At 42.9% G+C, this 19,055-nt stretch overlaps 2 protein-coding genes across 15 annotated transcripts in view; one reads left to right on the top strand and one right to left on the bottom strand.

Annotated features, from left to right (window-relative positions):
* LRRC2 (leucine rich repeat containing 2) overlaps positions 1-16,477 on the bottom strand; it is a 361,338-nt gene extending 344,861 nt beyond the window's left edge. Inside the window, exon 1 of the mRNA XM_025187890.2 lies at positions 16,353-16,477. The gene's annotated coding sequence lies outside the window, so the exon portion shown is untranslated. The remainder of the gene's footprint in view (positions 1-16,352) is intronic.
* CDC14B (cell division cycle 14B) overlaps positions 4,381-19,055 on the top strand; it is a 75,399-nt gene continuing 60,724 nt past the window's right edge. For 11 of the 14 annotated variants that reach the window (XM_075931845.1, XM_075931842.1, XM_075931837.1 and 8 more), the window contains exons 1-2: positions 4,381-4,721; positions 18,634-18,727. In XM_075931845.1, coding sequence (XP_075787960.1) covers positions 4,574-4,721; positions 18,634-18,727 — 242 coding nt within the window. In that variant the 5' untranslated portion in view covers positions 4,381-4,573. Of the gene's footprint in view, positions 4,832-17,543; positions 17,683-18,633; positions 18,728-19,055 lie in introns of those variants that run through there. The other 3 variants (XM_075931848.1, XM_006129365.4, XM_075931849.1) reach the window with 3 other exon arrangements.

Genomic DNA, 19,055 nt, shown 5'->3' with positions numbered 1-19,055 from the left:
AGGTAAACTTATGCGCTCACAAGGGAGCTATGGGCCATCTGTGTGGGGGCACTGCTGCAGAGAGACTGGCAGCTGTGTGAGAGACCCCCTAGCATCTTTCCAGGGGCTGCTGGCAGGGACAGCACATAACCTGCCTGCTACATCTCCTGGCTGCACACACCCAGTTGCCAGTGCCATCCTGCAGCAGCAGGAGCCTGGCTGGGAGAGTGCATCGCAAACTGCACCCCCAGCAGGCTCTCAGCAGCATGCCCAGCCGGTTCTAGCGCTCCCCGCTGGCTCTTTAAATAGTGTGCCCTGGCTGACTTTTGTTGGAGCACAGCCAGCTCTTACTGGCTGAGATGCACCTGCATACTTTCACCTCTGACGCTATAAATAGCTGCATTTCAAGTTGCAACTGTCTTCCTTACAAAATAACTGCTTTTTAGGATGATATGAAAATCTTTTTTCTTTGATACTGAATTAAGTCTGTTTTTGAGTTGTAACCCTTTTGCACTGGGCCGTGGATTTGTGCAAACATTTTGATCTTTGGTTTTTATGGTTTTGATTTAGCAAATTGGGTAATACATTGTTTGAAACAAAGTTTTGAAGCTATTTCATGTTCTATCGAGATGGTGGCCGGTCCAACAAGTCTCTCAGCATGGAAGAATAAAGGTACGTCTTTATAAATTTTTACTTTGAAACGCTACACTCCCCGTGGGACAATAGCTCTTCTCTTATTGAAACCTTTACTGGTGAGTTACTGTGCATGTAATGACATCATAGTAATATAAATCTGGTAAATGTTAATTTATTTTATCAACATTCATTTAAAAGTATTTAAAAAATTAAACAGAATTTCTATTATTATTGAACATTATTGAACTTAGAATGGAAAGGAATATGTACGTTAAGTGGTATTTGTTAATTTTAGCAGTCAGGTGTTAAAAATTCAGGACTTTACTATTATTTTAACAGTAACAGTAACAGTCTACAACTGTGGTGTCCAACATGCTAGCCATATGTGGCTATTTGGCTGGTTGAGTGTGGCTAGTTCTCTACAGCAGTAGCCACAATAGTGCTTCAGAATTGGTTAGATATCACAGGTCTACAATAAATACACAATCTTAATATTATAAGTACTTGTGATTCTCCTTTTACAATCTTGTTAAAACCGTTTACCAAATTTTTCAAGTCCAATATAATGTACATTCTTTGTGGCCACAGCATCTTTGGGACCATGGCTCATAATGCAGCAGAAAAGTTGTTGCACGTTGCTGACTGGTGTTCACTTAAACAGCGATCCACCCTGACTCAACTGTATGACTGGCCAACACTGGGCTAATGAGAATGCCAGACCCTGCCCCCAAGCAACAAACCCAGGCTGTGCTCTTTTGAAATTATGCCATGACACATTTTAATTGTATTTACATACACAGCCTTGCTCCATAGTGTGAAATAAATAATATAACTCAACTCCTGATATGGTAATGATGCACTGTTTTACAAGTACAATATTTTGTATTTTCATATATAAGAGATAACATATTCATATTTTTTAAATACAGAAAAAAAATCACTTCTGTCTAATTTGGTGCTCCTTAAAGCCTGGCGCCCTAGGCAACCACCTAGTTTGCCTACGTGGTCAGGGGGCCCTGCTACCAAATATGCTTACATTTGTTCCTAGTGTAGATAGTCTCCACTCCCTAACATCCTATCTCAGCAGTTACACGGTTACAGCTTGCAGACTCTGTGGTATAAAGTCCTTGCCCGCCCTGCTCTTGGGGAGGAGGCTTTGCTGCCCTGCATCAGCTTATCTGTTAAGTCAGTTAAACTCTCAGGGTACATCCAGACCAGGGATGTGCAACCTTTTTGCATTCGCGATCCCCGGACCCAATTTTCGTTGAGCAAAAAAAAAGCACGGCCCCGCTAATTGCCGCTCCGCTCCTGCCATTCCCCTTACTCCCGCCGCGTGTACGGGCACCAAGCCAGGAAAAGAAAATACAAGCCAGCCCGGATCAAGGCGCTGCGACCCCCTGGAGGACAGCCACCAGTGGTGTAGACTGTGAGGATCTATTGGAAAAAGATATGCAAAATGAGCTCCGTATTTTCCATATCTTTTTCTGATACTTTGTCAGAAGAGGCTCTTCCGAAATGTGGCCAGTCTAGACTGGACCAAATTTCAGAAAATCCCCTCTTTCGAAAGCCCCCTTCTTCCTCATGGAAGCTTCCGAAAGAGCAAAACACCTTCCCTGGATGTGGCAGAGTATCCAGTATCCCAAAACCCCCTCGCAGTCTAGCTGTCCCATAAGGGTATGTCTAGACTGTGGTGCTATTTTCGGATACCTCCGGTATCCCGAAATAGATGTTCCATGACGTTTCAGAATAGCGGTTTATTTTGAAATTAGATCGAAATAACATACGCAATATGCGTCGCTTAAATTGTATATCTTATTTCGACCTACGAGTGCAGTGTAGATGCACCCTAACCTCCCTAGTGAAGGCAGAGTTTGTGTTGTATTTCTAGTGAAATTCACTTTCTTTCTGGCAGCGTCAATATACAAATATCTGGAAAGCAATTAAAAAACAATCATGCTACACTACTTCAAATGGCCACACAAAACTATCCCGTCAGCTCCGCATTCTATAATGTGCCAATTTTAGGCTGGCTTTACCAAATACAAAATCATTATTCATAAATTAAAGGTGGAAATAGGAAGACATAAAACACGTTTCAAACGAACCCAGAGAGATGAAGTGCAACCAGTCTGAAAGAGAGGAGACTGAGATAGAGGGGCACTATTCCAATGTCCAAAATATAATAGAGTGCAAAAAAGCTATTTCTTCAAGACACTAAAATGATTAAAGGTTTTAATGTAAAAACAGCAAGAGAAAATTGTGTCTACACCTAGGAGAAGAGAGAGACAGCAGAGATGGCATCACAGTACATAGCATCTGTCTCTGGATTGAGAAAAGTTGAAATGACAAATGGAGACAGGAGAAAATATCACACAAGTCCCAGGAAGCCTTATCCTGGACAAATTATACCTTTCTCGGACAGCTACCTGAGAAATTTGTCTCCTCCTTATACTTTGGCAACACTTGTATAGATTCTCATACCAGTAAATTATTATTAAATGGAATTGAATTACTTACTCTTAAAGTTGTATGATAATGGATACATTACAAATAAAAATGAATCTAATATCTCCTATTCCAACAAAGTCCATTTTATGTAGAAACATATGCTCTTTTCATAAAAGCAAGTTCCTCCCCCTTCATTGTTAAATTGTGTGCCAGCTGGCTGGCACTCTCCGCCCCCACAGATAGCTCAATCTCAATGGTGTAGTATGTGTAGTCTGTGACTGAAATTCTTTGCTATGTAAGGTGCTATATAAACATAAGATAATATCTAGGGCACTCTAAGAGACGTTAAAGTTGTTTTGTATGTGAGTGTGGATGTTTCAGAGTTTATTATTAGTTCATTCTTTCTTTGTATTGTAGTAACACTTTGCAAACCCATTCATGGACCAGGACCCCACTGTACTAACTACTGTACAAATACAGAATGAGAAAACAGTCCCTATCCCCAAAAGCTTGCATGGATGTGTTGGGGATGTATGAATACAGGCAGCCCCCCGGGGTTACGTACAAGATAGGGACTGTAGGTTTGTTCTTAAGTTGAATTTGTATGTAAGTTGGAACTGGTACATATTGTAGGGGAAACTCTAGCCAAACATTTCTCCAGAGCTCAGTTTTATTCTCCCACACCTCACTTCCCTCAGTCCTTTATTCTCAAGCTGAGGTCTGCTGAGAAAAGCCGCTCCACGTCTCCTTGGAGAGGAACAGGCAGGGGGCAAATGCTGATGCTCGCCCCATGCAAGAGATAGCAGGAGGCAGAGCTGGAGCAAGCAGCCATGCCAGCCTCAGCCTTTGAGCAATACTGTATTGTCACCCTACTAGGGGTGCAGAAGGTAGTGAATAGTGGTTTGGGCATGGGATATAGAAGGGGAAGAAACTTTTTATCATGTCTGTGTGTAAGGTGCTTGGTACAATGGCTTTGAAGCCTCGGGGCAGCCTGATAACAGAGGTACAATAGACCAACATATAGGGGTGTGTGCACGCGGGGATGAATGTGCAGAGGGGCAGTGGCAAATGGCGCCTGTGGGGAGCATGTGAGGGTCCCCAGTTAGTAATTAGAACGAGTGACGCATAGGTGGCGGTCTGTCGCTGCAAGACAGAGCCTGTGCATGGAGCCACGGGAAGGAACCTGCACAGGCACGTGGGATTTTCAAATAGAGCCCCACGCAATTATCGTTTACCATTATGACGTCACTTTACCCAGTGCGGCCCGGTCACGATGACGTCACGCCGCTCCCACCCAATCACATACGCCGAGGGGGGGGGACACCGCGGAGTCCGCACCTCTCCCCCCGTCCCCACCCGCAGCGGGGAGGTGGCCGAGCAGCGTCAGTCGCCGCCGTTGGTGGCGTCGGGATCCCTCCCCTCCGGCAGCCCGAGCCCCGACCCGGGGAGCGGCTCAGCGCGGCGGGGATGAGCCGGGCTGGCTCGCACCCCCCGTAGCGGCGCCGCCGCCATGAAGCGGAAGAACTGGGCCGGGGCCCGGCGCCACTCGGCCCCAGCGCCGCCGGCCGTGAAGAAAACTCGGAGCGCGACGGCTGCAGCCGCGGGGGTGGAAGCGGAGCCGCCCCCGTGCGGGCGGGAGAGGTGCTCGGCAATCACCGGTGAGCGGCGGCGCCGCCTCAGTCCGCGGGCGGGGGTGGCGGGAATTGCTGAACTTGATGGTCCCGCGCCCCTGGAGCGACGGCACCAGCCAGCCGGGCTGCTCCCCCAGGCGAGTTACAAGTGGCTGTCAAACTTTGTAGCAGCCGCCCGCCACGCACCCCGGCCCAACTCCCCGGGGTTTGGTTTTACAGGCTGGCCCCACAATTGCGGGGACTTGGCCAGCGGCCCTCGGCTCTCCCTGATAGCGCAGCTCTTTAGGTCTCCCGGGGTCTGAAATGGCTCTGTAGAGTGTCCGCTGTTGAAAAATCAGTAGCAGAATGAGAGACACATGCCTAGGAACGGCCTGCTCCTCTTTGCTTGCAGTACTGACTTCACTTTGGGGCTCCACAGAGACTTAGGTGTCACATATCCTGCATGAAACTGCTGGGGTTGTTTTTCCTACGCCCTAAATGAAAGGGGGCCTGCAAGAAAGGGAAACCTTTTCTTGTATCTTCTCCTTTTTTGCTACTATCTTTATTCTTCTCCTTCTTACTCAACTCTTTTTCCTCAAGGCAACTCCGATCCAGGAAAACGGAGCTTTGGCCTCTTGCCCAATCACTTAATAAATGCTGGTCTGGCTGACTGGCTGTTGATGCAATAATTGTTTTACACAAATGTCACTTTTAGATTATTTTAATGTAGCAGGAAAAATACAGACACAAGCCTCTGTAATTCAGCATTCTTACCAACTTTGAGAAGTCCAAAAAGGGCTATTAACTCAAGTGGGTGGGACTAGAACACAGGTGTCTTGTACTATTTTCCAATTCTAGTGGACAAGAAAAATGGAAATATACAGGCAGTCCCCGGGTTACGTACAAGATAGGGACTGTAGGTTTGTTCTTAAGTTGAATTTGGGGTTTGTTCTTAAGTTGAATTTGTATGTAAGTCGGAACTGGCATCCAGATTCAGCCGCTGCTGAAACTGACCAGTGGCTGACTACAGGAAACCCAAGGCAGAGTTGCTCTGCCCTGGGCTTCCTGGAATCAGCCGCTGATCAGTTTCAACAGCAGCTGACTTGGGGATGCCTGGGGCAGAGCAGCTGGGGTGCTGCTGGGTTGGTCCAGTAGCATCGAGGAGCGGCGCTGCGGGACCAACCCGGCAGCACCCCAGCTGCTCCACCCCAGGTGTCGTCGGCGAGAAAAGCCTGGTCTGCTGGGGGGGGGGCACTAGCTGCGCCCCCCTCCCAGCAGACCAGGGAGACGCAGGTGGCGGGACCGCCGAGACGCGCCGCAGTCCTACCCTCATCCTCCCCAGTTTTGCTCCGCGTCTCCCTGGTCTGCTGTGGGGGGGTCTTACTGGATGCCCTGTTGCCACTCTTATGTGTAGGTGTCAGGTGCCTTCAGAGTTGCGAGAGTGACAGCTGCTCGCTGGGCTCCTAACTCAGAAAGCAGCACTGCTGCCAGTAGCACTACAAAATTGCAAAAGTAAGGGTGGGAATGCCACACCATGCCACTCTTACTTCTGCCTAACATTTTACTTTTGTGCTGGGAGAGGTGCCTGGGAGGGCAGTGAGGCTAAGGTAAATCATGTAGTTATATCCCCTGCAAGCCCTCCTCCCCGAGCCCCTTGTTTGGTCAAAAGTTGAAGAGCTGCAAGTCTTCTTGTGTTTCGGTCTCGCTTTTTTAGTCTCAAGACTGGACAACGTGGGGGGGAGCCCTGGCTCTGCTGGTGGCTGGGGAGCTCCGACTCCTGGGAGCCCCCGCCGGGCCTGTGGCAGAGGGGCTGGGGTGGAGCCTGACAGTAGCAGGGCCAATCCAGCCACATGCAGCCAGCAGCAAGGGGGGTGGCTTGCTTGGAAGCCAATAGCAGGGGTCCTGTCCAGGTCTGGCAAATCCCCTCATTTGGGACCAGTCAAGTCCCAAGGGTGCCGTACTAGGGAGGTCCAACTTTGAGAGAGTTGCTAACTGTACAGTCTGCTTTGTTTATCTAAAGACTTGTGGTTTCCATTGGCTCTGGTTCACAGTTTCCAGCCAAGGGGAAATGGAGAACCAGAGCCAATGGGACCTGGAGATTCCGAGGCTATGGAGTCTTTATATAAACAAAGTGGAGTGGCCCATTAGCAACTTTCTCAAAAGGGATGTTTGAACTATAATTAGTTTCAAAAAGTTAATACAATTGATTATTGTAGCTACACTTGAGTCTTGACAACTGTGGCATACAATATGATTTACCTTCCTTAAAAACAAACAAAAAAAACTTTCCTCTTTCTATGAGAAAGACCCATGCAAATTGGAAATTCACTACAGAAGAGAGTGAAACTGAGAATGCAAATTGGAAATTCACTACAGAAGAGAGTGAAACTGAGAATACAAAAAGTAAACAAACTGAAAAAAGTATTTTTGTTAACTGTGATCTAGATTACAGTAAGCGAGTAGTAGACTACTTGACAAGCCTGGGCAGAAAAAGCGGGGGAAGCAGGTGCCAGTGCTGGAAGAGCTGGCTTAAAAGCCGTTTCTCCCCAAGCACCATCTCTGCGGTGCTGCCTGCCCCAGTCCCTGCACTGCTGCCTCTATCAGAGGTAGCAATGGGGGAGGGGTGTGGGACAGGAGAGGCTCCCGTAAAGCAGCCTCTCTCTGTGGTGGGCTGAATCCCATGGAGCAGCCACTGTCTGCAGTGGCCTGGGCTGGCCATGAACATAGGCTGCTCCAGCAGCAGCTGCTGATGGACCTGGCACGAGCCCTACCCCCACTGCAGCTCTGCATTTAAGTTTCAGAATAAGAGTAAGTTGCTCTTACTACATTTAAACTGCAGACCTGCAGCAGGGGTAAGTCCCAGACCCAGTGCGAGCTGGGACTAAACATCTTCCCTTATCAACTAATCATGTAATCGATACAAACTGTATCAACTACACAGTTAGCCAATTACCTGCCTCTTAACAGCCTTAATATAGATGGGACTCATAACAATAGCTCAAAAAAAAAAAAAAGACTGAAGTGGTTTTTTTTTTTTTTTAAATTAAAACAAAGTTAGAAATGATATGTTGAGGTTCACACAATTTTATCATTTAAAACATTAATAACTTTTTGGGTACAGGACCTGGTGGACCGATTGTATACATTAAAACTTAGCTAGCCTCTTATTTTAAAACAAACAAAGATGTAAAGCCCTAATCCTGCAAGTAAGCACGCTGGTAAGATACAGTGGGACTCTGCCCAGGCTAACAAATATACTCCAAACAAAAGTGTCTATTTAAAAAAAATCAGTACTAAAGTCCCTGTGAACACTGTATGTTGCCCTCACCCCTCTTTCTTTCTTAATGGAAAAAACTTTAAACAAACGTAAATATTTTAAAATCTGTGGGTGTAACATAACCTGGTAGTATGACGTTTCATTTACAGATTACAGATGGTTTAACACAACCATCTATAAACATTTAGTGCTTCAGTTATTACTACAGGTTGAACCTCTCTAGTCTAGCACCCTCTGGACCTGACCAGTACTGAACAAGAGAATTTGCCAAACCACAGGGGGTCAATATTGTCTAGCAGCATTACCAACACTTCCATGGCTTGCTGGGATCTTAGAAGAAGTGGGTTTAGCCCATGAAAGCTCACGATACCATCTACATGTTTTGTTAGCCTTTAAGGTGCTACAAATCTATTTAAGTTTTTTCTTAGAAGACAGATGTAAACTAGAGCTACATAGCACAAAACACTGAGAGCAAATATTGATGGTTACACACAAACTTTATGGGACCACAGGGAAAGTTGGCCACATCCACAATAAGTGGACATCGAGCTAACTAAAATCAAGCCTGACTATGGATGTTGCTGGACTAGAGAGTTTAATCCGTGCTACACATTTGAGAGAGTTTGTGAGTCTGTCCAAGAATTTCTCCTAAATAGTAAGAGCTAGAACTACCAAATTTAGTATACAGCTTCCTCTTATAGTAACTTAAAGTAAGATAATGGTTTGGTTGTGCCAGAAAAATGGGATTGCTTCTCATAAAACCATACAGGAAAAGAGAGAGCCCTTTTAAGATGCCTGGTGATTCTGGCAGGGCATGATCCCTCTGTTTAGGACTACCAGGGCCTCTCACCCCCAAGCACTCTTTAGGGAGAGGTGCTGAACTGCCCCTCCACCCCAATTTGTACAGGAACATTGCTGGCTTTTCCTCTTTGTTAGAGAGAATACGGAAAATGCACAGTTTTCTTAAAGTTCTGTGTTGTGATCCTACCATCTTTTGAGATGTTTTACTTTGCAGGTGTTTGTGGATCGGTTTGTTTGTTTGTTTATAAAAACCACTGGCTGGGAAAGCACTATACAATTTCCCATACTCTTGTGAATGCATGGTAGGTATGTGCCACATTTCAGGACTACCCTTAAGGATGTAAGGATAGTGTAGTACAATTTTAACCTCCTTGGTGACTTCTCATCACTAAAAGCAATTCCTACCATCTTTGACTCCTCAACCATACAACATTTATTGAACTGTCAGTAGTAAGAATGGAAGGTTGTTATACAGATCATAGAACCTTAGTTTAGAAGTACTGTATTGTGCTGGTATTCTGCATGCTATTATTATTACATCACAAATCAGCTTTTTAGTTATAAGAAAATATTACCCTTTCACTTAAGGAAGTTTATCCATGTAAAATGAACTGTGACTAAGTGTTATGTGCTGCAAATAAAGGCCCTAATCCTGGAAACACATGCATGTGAATAGTCCTGTTCAAGGGTGAATCCATTTATATGTGTATCTCAAGGATCTAGGCTTTAGGATTTTGTTTGTCTTGATCTTCATTAAATTGAAATATGATGGGATAAGATTATGATTTTGTTCTTCCTCATCCATTACAAAAACAAGATATTTATTTTATGAAGCTTTTCCAGGGAGCAAAAATATTTTAAAAGTTAGCAGACTCTTCTCTGGTAGAATAAATCTTAACAACTTTTTAATCCTAAACTGTAAAAGGTGAATATTCAATTTTGTAATTTTTTTGAGCTGTAGTTTCGGCTACATAGCTAATTTCCATTAGAAACAGATTTTTCTGCATGTTTTCAGGGTTGAATATTTCACTGAACTATAAATGTTGTTTATTACTAAAAGTAGTTTAAAAATGATTGACTAAAGAAGACAATACCTTAAAGTCTTCATTGTGCTATATTACACTGGATTTCAAATTCCATAATTTTTTCTTCAGCAAATGCATAACATTCAGACAATCTGAATTTTATATGCCAAAGCTGAGTGTATTCATCTTCACTTACTTGATGGAATATCCCATGTCTTTGTCTTTCAAAATAATAGCTATATATAATCTAAAGGCATTTTAAACATTTCATTTAAAGTGAGTAGGCAGTTTATTTCCTGTCTTTAGTATGTGTGTGCTGTACAGTTCTCTACATTTACCTGAGAAATAAGATTTTAAAACATGTTGTGTTGCATTGTAATTTTCCAACAACATTATTTAGGCTTTTGGCAATACAGGCAGTCCCCGGGTTACGTACAAGATAGGGACTGTAGGTTTGTTCTTAAGTTGAATCTGTATGTAAGTTGGAACTGGCGTCCAGATTCAGCCGCTGCTGAAATTGACCAGCGGCTGACTACAGGAAGCCTGAGGCAGAGCTGCTCTGCCCTAGGCTTCCTGGAATCAGCTGCTGATCAGTTTCAACAGGCTGAATCTGGATGCCAGTTCCGACTTACATACAGATTCAACTTAAGAAACCCAGGCGTTCCCAAGTCAGCTGCTGCTGAAACTGATCAGCGGCTGATTCCAGGAAGCCTGGGGCAGAGCAACTCTGCCTCGGGCTTCCTGTAGTCAGCGCTGGTCAGTTTCAGCAGCGGCTGACTTGGGAACGCCTGGGGCAGAGCAGCTGGGGTGCTGCCGGGTTGGTCCAGTAGCGCCCAAAGCGGCGCTGCGGGACCAACCAGCAGCGCCCCAGCTGCTCTACCACAGGCATCCGGAGAAAAGCCTGGTCTGCTGGGGGAGGGGCGCAATAGCTGTGCCCCCCCCCCCCCCCCCCCAGCAGACCAGGGAGACGCGGGCGGCGGACCGAGACGCACCGCGGTCCCGCTGCCTGCGTGCTCCGCGGCTTTGCTCAGCGTCTCCCTGGTCTGCTGGGGGGGGGGGGGCGCTCCCCCCCCCCAGCAGACCAAGGAGACGCAGAGCAGCTTTTCTCGCCCCAGAGGACGCGGGCGGCGGGACCACGGCGCAGCTGGGTGTCCTGCCGCTCCCGTCCTCCAGGGCGAGAAAAACCCCGTTCGTAACTGCGGATCCGGCGTAAGTTGGATCCGCGTAACTCGGGGACTGCCTGTAACTGCAATTTGCAAATGACTGTAATACTTTGGAGTCCTTTTATTTAGACTGTGTGTAAATTTTGTTTACATTGATAATTTCATTTTCTACAGAGAAGTATAGTAGAATCTGTAATATGTTTGTGCTTTGATTCTGACTCCCTTTACTTAATGTCTCACTTGGAATTTTCAAGAAATACTCTGCTGGCTTAACATGTGCATTGCTAATGTCTATTTGAACAATGTAATTGACAATTCTATCTTCATATTGTTACAGTATGGAAAAAATTCAATTTTCTGGAATGATAGGAACATTCTATGGAGACTTGTGTTTTTCAGACTCATCTGTAAACATTTTTTCAGTGAATTTTCATTGTAAATCTGTCTCATTACAGGAGAAGCATGCAATCATTTGTCAACATGGCCTTATTTTCTTATGATTATTTGGGTAGGGCTACACAGCAACATTATTTTGAAATAACTAGTGTTATTTTGAAACAACTAAGTCCGTGTCTACATAGCATGTAGTTATTTTAAAATAATGTTGAAATACTGTCAAGCTGGAGGGCTTCTTACTACAACTCCTGTAACCCTCATTGTAGGAGGAGTAAGGGAAATCGGAAGAAGAGTGCTCTATTTCAAAATAAAATATAGGACTATGTAGCACTTTAAAGACTAACAAGATGGTTTATTAGATGATGAGCTTTTGTGGGCCAGACTCACTTCCTCAGATCAAATAGTGGGAGAAAATAGTCACAACCATATATACCAAAGGATACAATTAAAAAAATGAACACACATGAAAAGGACTATTTCAAAATAAGTACTGTGTAGACACTCCCAATTTTGAAATAAGCTATGCAATTGATGTAGCTCAAGTTGCGAAGCTTATTTTGAGTTAAGCCCTGCTGTGTAGACATTCCCTTTCAAAATATTCTTTGGTTAAGAAAGTGATTAAGGTTTATACTGTCTAATATAGAGTGAAAGGAACTCCATCCTTTCTGATTTACATATCTACGTCATATGGGAACAGCAGAGAACAGGGATGATAGATAATTTTAGCAAAAGTAGGACCATGATTGTGAAACAAATTTGATAAGTCTAGAAAACATCCTATGTATTGTCAAACAATGTATTTTTAACTTTAATTTCAACCAGTATTCTCAAACTCTTGTTTAGAAAGTGTGCTGATACCTGGCTTCTGTTGTGGTCAACAGTTTTATCCTCTCTTGGCTTTGATTTCTGCAGTGATAGTGAGTTCCTTATAAGGTGGCTGATAGGAAAAAAACCCTTTTTCAAAAGAACCCATACTCCTGAAAAAATTAAGAGTATGGGTTCTTTCAAAAAAGGGTTTTTTTCCCAAAAGAACCCTGTCTAGACTGCGTTTTCATTTTTGAAAAACCCTTCTTCGAAAAAGCGCTCAGATGCAAATGAAGTGTGAGATATTTAAATCCATGCTTCATTTGCACTTTTCAATTTGCTTCATTTACATTCCTCTTTCAAAAGAGGAATATAGTTTAGATGTGCCCTAATATATAAATACATACAGCCTCTTATGCATTTATCTTCTGAGGCAGGGTTTTGTCACCTGCCTTATCATCAAGTTCAAGAACTTACACTTGTTCTTTTGTCAGAATGAATTTTTACTCTTTCTTTTACCAGAATAATGTCTCTGGTAAGAATGGGCATATTTACTTGCTGTCTAATATTAAAACTCTGCTGCATATTAGCTGCCTTGTCTATAAAGACTTAGACTTGCAGATCTCTAGAGACATCATGATTGTTATAGGTGACAGAAAGAAGAATATTTTTAGGAAGTGCTATTTATTCCTTTTCCAGAATCCAGTAAATAAATATCATGAACAGGAAGTTGTTGGTATCCTGCTGATATCCTGCATAGATATTTCCACAGCTCATTGCCTGCCTGTAAAGACAAGAAATCCTTCTGTGAGGCAACCACTCCTTCTCCTCCATCACTCTGACAAAGATTAGCAAGCTCCCCTTAGTTTCTGGCAGTGTAAAATTAAGTGTTTGTCACCATTATAACTTTATTTTTTCCTGAAATAATGTATATGATAAATAGTCTTCACATTTGTTGTGAATGAAACAAAATGTCATGGCTTTTAACTTTTTTTTTTAAAAGATTCATAACTTTTATACAAATAAGTGTGTGTGTGTGTGGGGCCGGGGGGGGGGGGACGACTTAAGTCCTCCTGCAATCAGGACCCTTACAGAACCCTGCTGACTGCAATTTCAGTGGGGCTTTGGTGCAGGGCCTCCAGCCACAGAGGTTCACTTACATGATCAAGTTGTAATAATTTCATAGTGTGTATAACAGTGCTGTTTAAAAACATAAGTTAATATTTGGTTACCATAAACCAGAGCTGGAAATGCTTTTGAGGAAACTGGAATAAAATAGGTTTGAGTTGTTTCTCATCCTGTTGACATTGTCATGGAGGTCAAAATACTCAGCATTGTAGTGAGTAGTCATCTGAGTAGGCAAAAATAAAGAACCTAATTCTGTTCTGAAATGACTTCATTTTATATTCCTTTCTTAAATTTCCCAGTAGGGAATATCTTTAAACTACAGAGCTTACTCTGAACTTTATTGCAAGCAGTTTACTGTGAATACTGTCAGCTTCTCTGGCTGACAGAATAAAACCTGTGGTATTAAATGCTGAGGCTGATGTTTAGATTAGGAATATTAAGATTGCAGTTCTTAAATGTATTCAGCTGTTCTGGATCTAGCAACAATTTAAAATGATCCAAAGATAGCACTGATTAATATAGGTGTAACAATCATTTAATAGTCCATGCATATTGTTCACCCATAATTTGAATTCCATTTCATACTTACTCGTTTTAATATGAAACAATGTTAAATGGGATTCAGATTTTGGGTGAACAATATACATGGGTTATTAAGCTGTTGTTTCTATTTTATTATGCACTATTGTTATACTGTGTTAACTATGTGAAACCTAAATATCTGTGTTTTTAAGCAAATTGAGTCCTTTTCTTGAGTGGCCATAAAGGGGTAAAAGGCCTGCCAAATATTGAGTCTATTTTTATAGGTTGTGGAAACTACTTATACAGGACTCAGTAAGAAAAAATGCATTTGTAACACCAGTATTAGAGACTGTCCAGTCAATCATTTAAAATTGTTTGTGGTAGGAACTCTTAAGGTTAGAATGAACATATGAGTTAATGTAGGCTTACACTCCAAGTGAATGTATTTAAATAAGGTACAAATAACTTTTCTTTAATGTACAATAAAGACCTAATTTATGCTTAACTTTTGCCAGCAAAAGTTATGTCAGTCAGTGTGTGACTGACTTTTCTCCCATCCATGACTGACATAGGTAGGCCAACAACAGTCTTAGATGCAGTTACAACAGTGAAAAAGTTCCTTTGTTGGTAGAGCTTATTTAATTCAGGGAGCTAGTAATATAAGTTATACTTGAAGAAACACTCTTATTTGTATACACTGTATCTTCCCCAGAATTGACATTTAGCATAGCTTATAGACTATGTAAGCATTTGATCAACATTTGACAATAGATTTTTTTTTCCAAGCTAACTTAAGGATTTGTATTAGAGTGAAAGACCCATATTTTCAAACACAGATGCCTAAAGTTAGGCTCATGAGTTTATATACCTTATCAAGTGATCTGATTTTCAGAAGTCACTGACTTATTTAGATTTTCAGTGCCCACTGATTTTTCTGCAAGCCAATTCTCCCCATAGGCTACCATTAAACTTAAGGTTTATCCTTAAGTACAGACTCTAAGAGGCGAACTTAAAGCCCATGTGTTTTAGAAAATGTTGACGGGAGGCCTCTATTTTGCTTGCTTATATCTACATTAACCACACTAGCAACTAACAAAAAATAAATAATTAGTGGTGGGCTTTTTTGTTGTTTTTTAGGATTTTTTTTTTTTTTTTTGTTAAAAGAAGTTGTCTTCCTTTATGCATCAAGAAGATTGAACTGATTTTCATCTAGAAACAAATGCATGAGAGAATGAGTGGACACGAGAATGGAAGCTGTTCCAATCTAATCAATAAGTTTTTGGCTGCAGTGCCAACTAAGCTTTGCAAACTAATTGAGTGGATCATTATGTTGTACCAGTCAAGAATTCTAACAATGTCTATGGATTATCATCACTAATAGGAAAACTAAACTTTGGATTCTGTAGTTTTTTAAATCAATTCTAATTCTGAGGGAAACAGACACTGCAAAATTTTAATGCAATTTAAAATTAAGCATTGATTAATACTCATATTAGCATGCAAACATATGGATCTGTGCACTGCAAAAAATCTTGGCTAAGTGAAACAAGTTCTGAAAAAAACTGTTATTTTGCTGCAAATCTGTTAAAAAGCAGAACTATTAAATGACACTAAACATTTGGCCTGTACATGCAAGAGTGGCAAAACTATATGATACACAGTACAAGTCATTCTTTTTGTTCAAGTGTACACACTTTTGAGGTGACATTTTCAAGAGAGACATAATCATGTAGAGCTTTTGTAAAATCCTGCTAGGTGCCTGTTACATCTTTTGGTACCTACATTTTCTTTCAAACTGGCCTTTAGGTTCCTAAGTCACTTGGATATTTTTGAATATTTAAATTCTTTTGGCTTGAAGATATAAAAATCCCTTTTATATACTGCCAATGTTTTAAAATGCAGATGCTATTTTGCAGTTCTGATTGTGCATTTCACAATTTCATTTGAGGATCAAAAATAGTGGGACTGACTTGTACTGTCAGGTCAAATGTTGGCTTATATACATTGCTTTTAGTACAGTTTTACAACAAGAGCTAAAGATTTCAAGATGTTAGTAAGGCTACAGTAAATGAAGATTTTTAGTTCAATATGTAATAGCTGAAGGAGCAGAATCTTTGAGCAAGGGAAAACCCCCAAAGCAGTGTATTTTATAAAAAAATATGCATTTACACTTATTCAGAGATGGCCTATTTTAATATTACAATAAATCTGACCATTTCATGCATTTTAAACGGGCACAAAATAAATTCCATAATTAGGCTCAAATTTTATCAGTACATTCAAATTTTACAGGTTTGTGGGTTTTTTCCCCAAAAGAATAAAATATTGCTATTCTGCTGCAAGGCTCCAGTTTTTATGGCCTGAGTACCTGGGGCAATGCAACATACTACTGCTACCTACTCAAAACTTGAAGTTCACTTTGATACTAATACAGCATCCATATAAAAGCAATTCTGATATAAATCTATGGCAATTGTGTTTTGCTTTGTTTTTTTAAAGTTAACCATACAAAATGTGAAAATAATTAGGCACACATTTTTATCTTTAAATAGCTGCTACTCACTGTAACAAGGATTCCTTTTTCTATTGGCCCATCATGTCTTCTTGACTGGGCAACATTTTTCAGGGGTGGTGTCAAACTACTGATTTCTGAACCCCCTGTTAGTCAGTTCCATCCGGGTGCTGCAAGGCACACACCTCTGCACCCTTAGTTCCAGCACCTATGCTTCTGGGAGTGTAGTGGAGCCTTCTCACAGCTCAGAAAAAGTTGCAACTGGAGCAGCTCCTCTAGCGTGAGGAAGGCTGGGTGTGCTTTTTGTAACCCCTCGATGCTGCTTCTACAGGTGGTCACTGACGAGAATCGTGAGCCGCAGGCCCACTCTCAGACCAATGAATGGTTTGACGTGGGGTAGGGGTCGTTTCTTTTTTGGGCACTCACCATTGTTTTGAGCCGAGAGAAAATGACTCACGAGTACTTCAGTGTCTTTAACAGTGGCCGCATTGCTGCTGTGTTTGGAAGGCCCTGGCCCTAGGCGTAGCGAGGGATGCGGAGCAGAGCGCACCGCTGGCAGGGGGCACCAACGGGACCACACTAACTGGCACAGACCTGCGTGGCAGGCAGGTGGCCAGCTGGCAGCGCGTTGGTTAGCTCAAGTCACGCCGTCCTGTCTAGGGCGAAGGCCCGCGTTTAGCGATACAAGGCCAGGAGCGCGCTGGGAAGTGGACAACGCTCCGCGAGCGCTACCGCGGTGGCTTTAGAGCTGTAGCTGCCCGTGCGCGAAGGCGCAGCAGCCGCCAAGCCGGGCGGTCCGAGCCGTGGGGTGGGGCTTCCCTTGGCGAGCTGTTCTCTCTGGCGTACGGAGGGGAGCTGGCCCTACTGCGCCGCGCTGGCTGCTCCGCCTGCCGGCCAATGGCTGCGATGGGAGGACTGCGCTCACAGCCCGCGGGGGCAGGATTCCCCAGGCGTGCGCTCAGCGCTCTGCTTCTCTCCCCAGACCGCTGGGGCTTGTCTTGTGTGCGCAGCAGGCTCGGTGGGGCCCAAGACGCTTCTGGTTTCATGCCCGTAACGCCGCTTCCGGAGCTGAAAACTCTCTTTTCAGGGAGGGGAAAGATGCGGGCCGAGCCCGTCAGTTGCTGGCGTCCCGCTTCTAGCCGTGGTGCCTGCTGAAGGGTTGCGGGGCAGACACCCCGGGGCTCAGACACGCTAGGCTGCACTTTGATCTTTCAGCTTCTGCGGGGAGGGGCGCTTTCGTTTCTTCGTCGCTGTCAGGCTCCGGTGACAAACACAGCCAGGCTGCTTGCGGGCTCGCTTACCTTGGGGGTGGGGGCTGACCCCACTTAGCAAGCGATGAGCGTCAGAAAGGAATCGCGCCCCTCTGTGGAGTTCATCAAAGGTGAGCAACTTAAAATGCTCGTTTGTAATTTTTTGTTTGTTCCAGAAACAAGTTTTCGAAACTCGTTTCGCAGTCGAGCATGTGAACAAGGAGATCATGCCAGCGGCATCATCATAACGTTCATTGCACCGCTTTGTCGAGTTTGCTTTTTTTGAAACAAAACGCGTTTTCTTTTCTTTGAACTATTGTGAATTATTGTAAACGGGATTTGGGAGGCAATAAACGTAGCTCTCTGTAACTTCCTGGCCTTCTGCAGCTTGTTGATATTTTACCTACGTTAGTTAAAAGTTAATAGTAAAGCACTTGTTACGTAACAAAGGCATGTGCATTGATAGACAAAGAAATCTCACAGGAAGGGCCCAAACTTGAGACCTCCTTTTTCTATTTGTCATTTATCGAAGACCTGTGGATTTTACAATGCTTCACTTTTCTCTCTTGGTAACTTCTTACTCTCCTCCCACCTTCACCATCACACCCCTAATTAACTGAAAATATCTTGTTTAAAACTTCTATAATGAGGAATGTCTAGGTTGTGTGTGGTTGGTTGGTTGGTTGGTTGTTTTGTTTGCACCTCTCTGAATCACAGTAACCAGTAGCCAAATCTATATATAGAGAGATGAAGAAAGTATCCCAAACTAGTTGTGAGGGGGCAATCTGGTTATTCTCTGAACGACTTGTTTGCCAAAGGAAAACCCCAGAGAGCTTTTGACTAAATTACAAGTTTTAAACTGTTTGTTCGGTAACTAAAAACATGGCCTTCATACGTAATCATTGTCATCCTTGTTGCTTAGCACCTGAAAAAAAAAAGTCTAATCCAGAAACCCACAAAGGAAAATGTGATAGTAGATTGTGACCATTTAAAATCATTACATGTAAGAGAGACATTTCAAGTTTTTTGTGAAAATTTGTAATGTTAAGGGTAGTATTAGTTTAAAATCTCTTGCATTTCAGGTCGCCTTTATTTTGCAATTCTCTGCCAAAAACCAAAGAGTGGTCTTGCAAATACACACTATTTCTGCATAGATGATGAACTTGTATACGAGAAGTAAGTACCGTCATTATTCTTGTATTCTACAGAACATTGTGGTAAATTGGTAAGAAAAGCACTAATAAGCAATTGAAGTAATTCTTATCCTGTTGTTAGTGGTAGTTAAACTTCTATCTGTATAACATTTTTATGTATGGTGTTTATTCTCAAAACTAGTATATGGGACTAGTGCCAGCTAATTTCACTTGCAATGAGAGTTTATACCTGTGAGGGTGGGGGCCTGATGGCTTCCTGCTAATTTTTGTCTTGAAAATTTCACTTTCTTTCTTGTGCATCATTCTTACTGGAAGATATTGGAGTACTTCGGAACAAGATAAAACAAATT

This window comes from Pelodiscus sinensis, chromosome 6 (assembly GCF_049634645.1).
Source record: "Pelodiscus sinensis isolate JC-2024 chromosome 6, ASM4963464v1, whole genome shotgun sequence".
Lineage (NCBI taxonomy): Eukaryota > Metazoa > Chordata > Testudines > Trionychidae > Pelodiscus > Pelodiscus sinensis.
The sequence above is the reverse complement of the archived record's forward strand: the minus strand, read 5'-3'. Positions and strand labels throughout refer to the sequence as shown.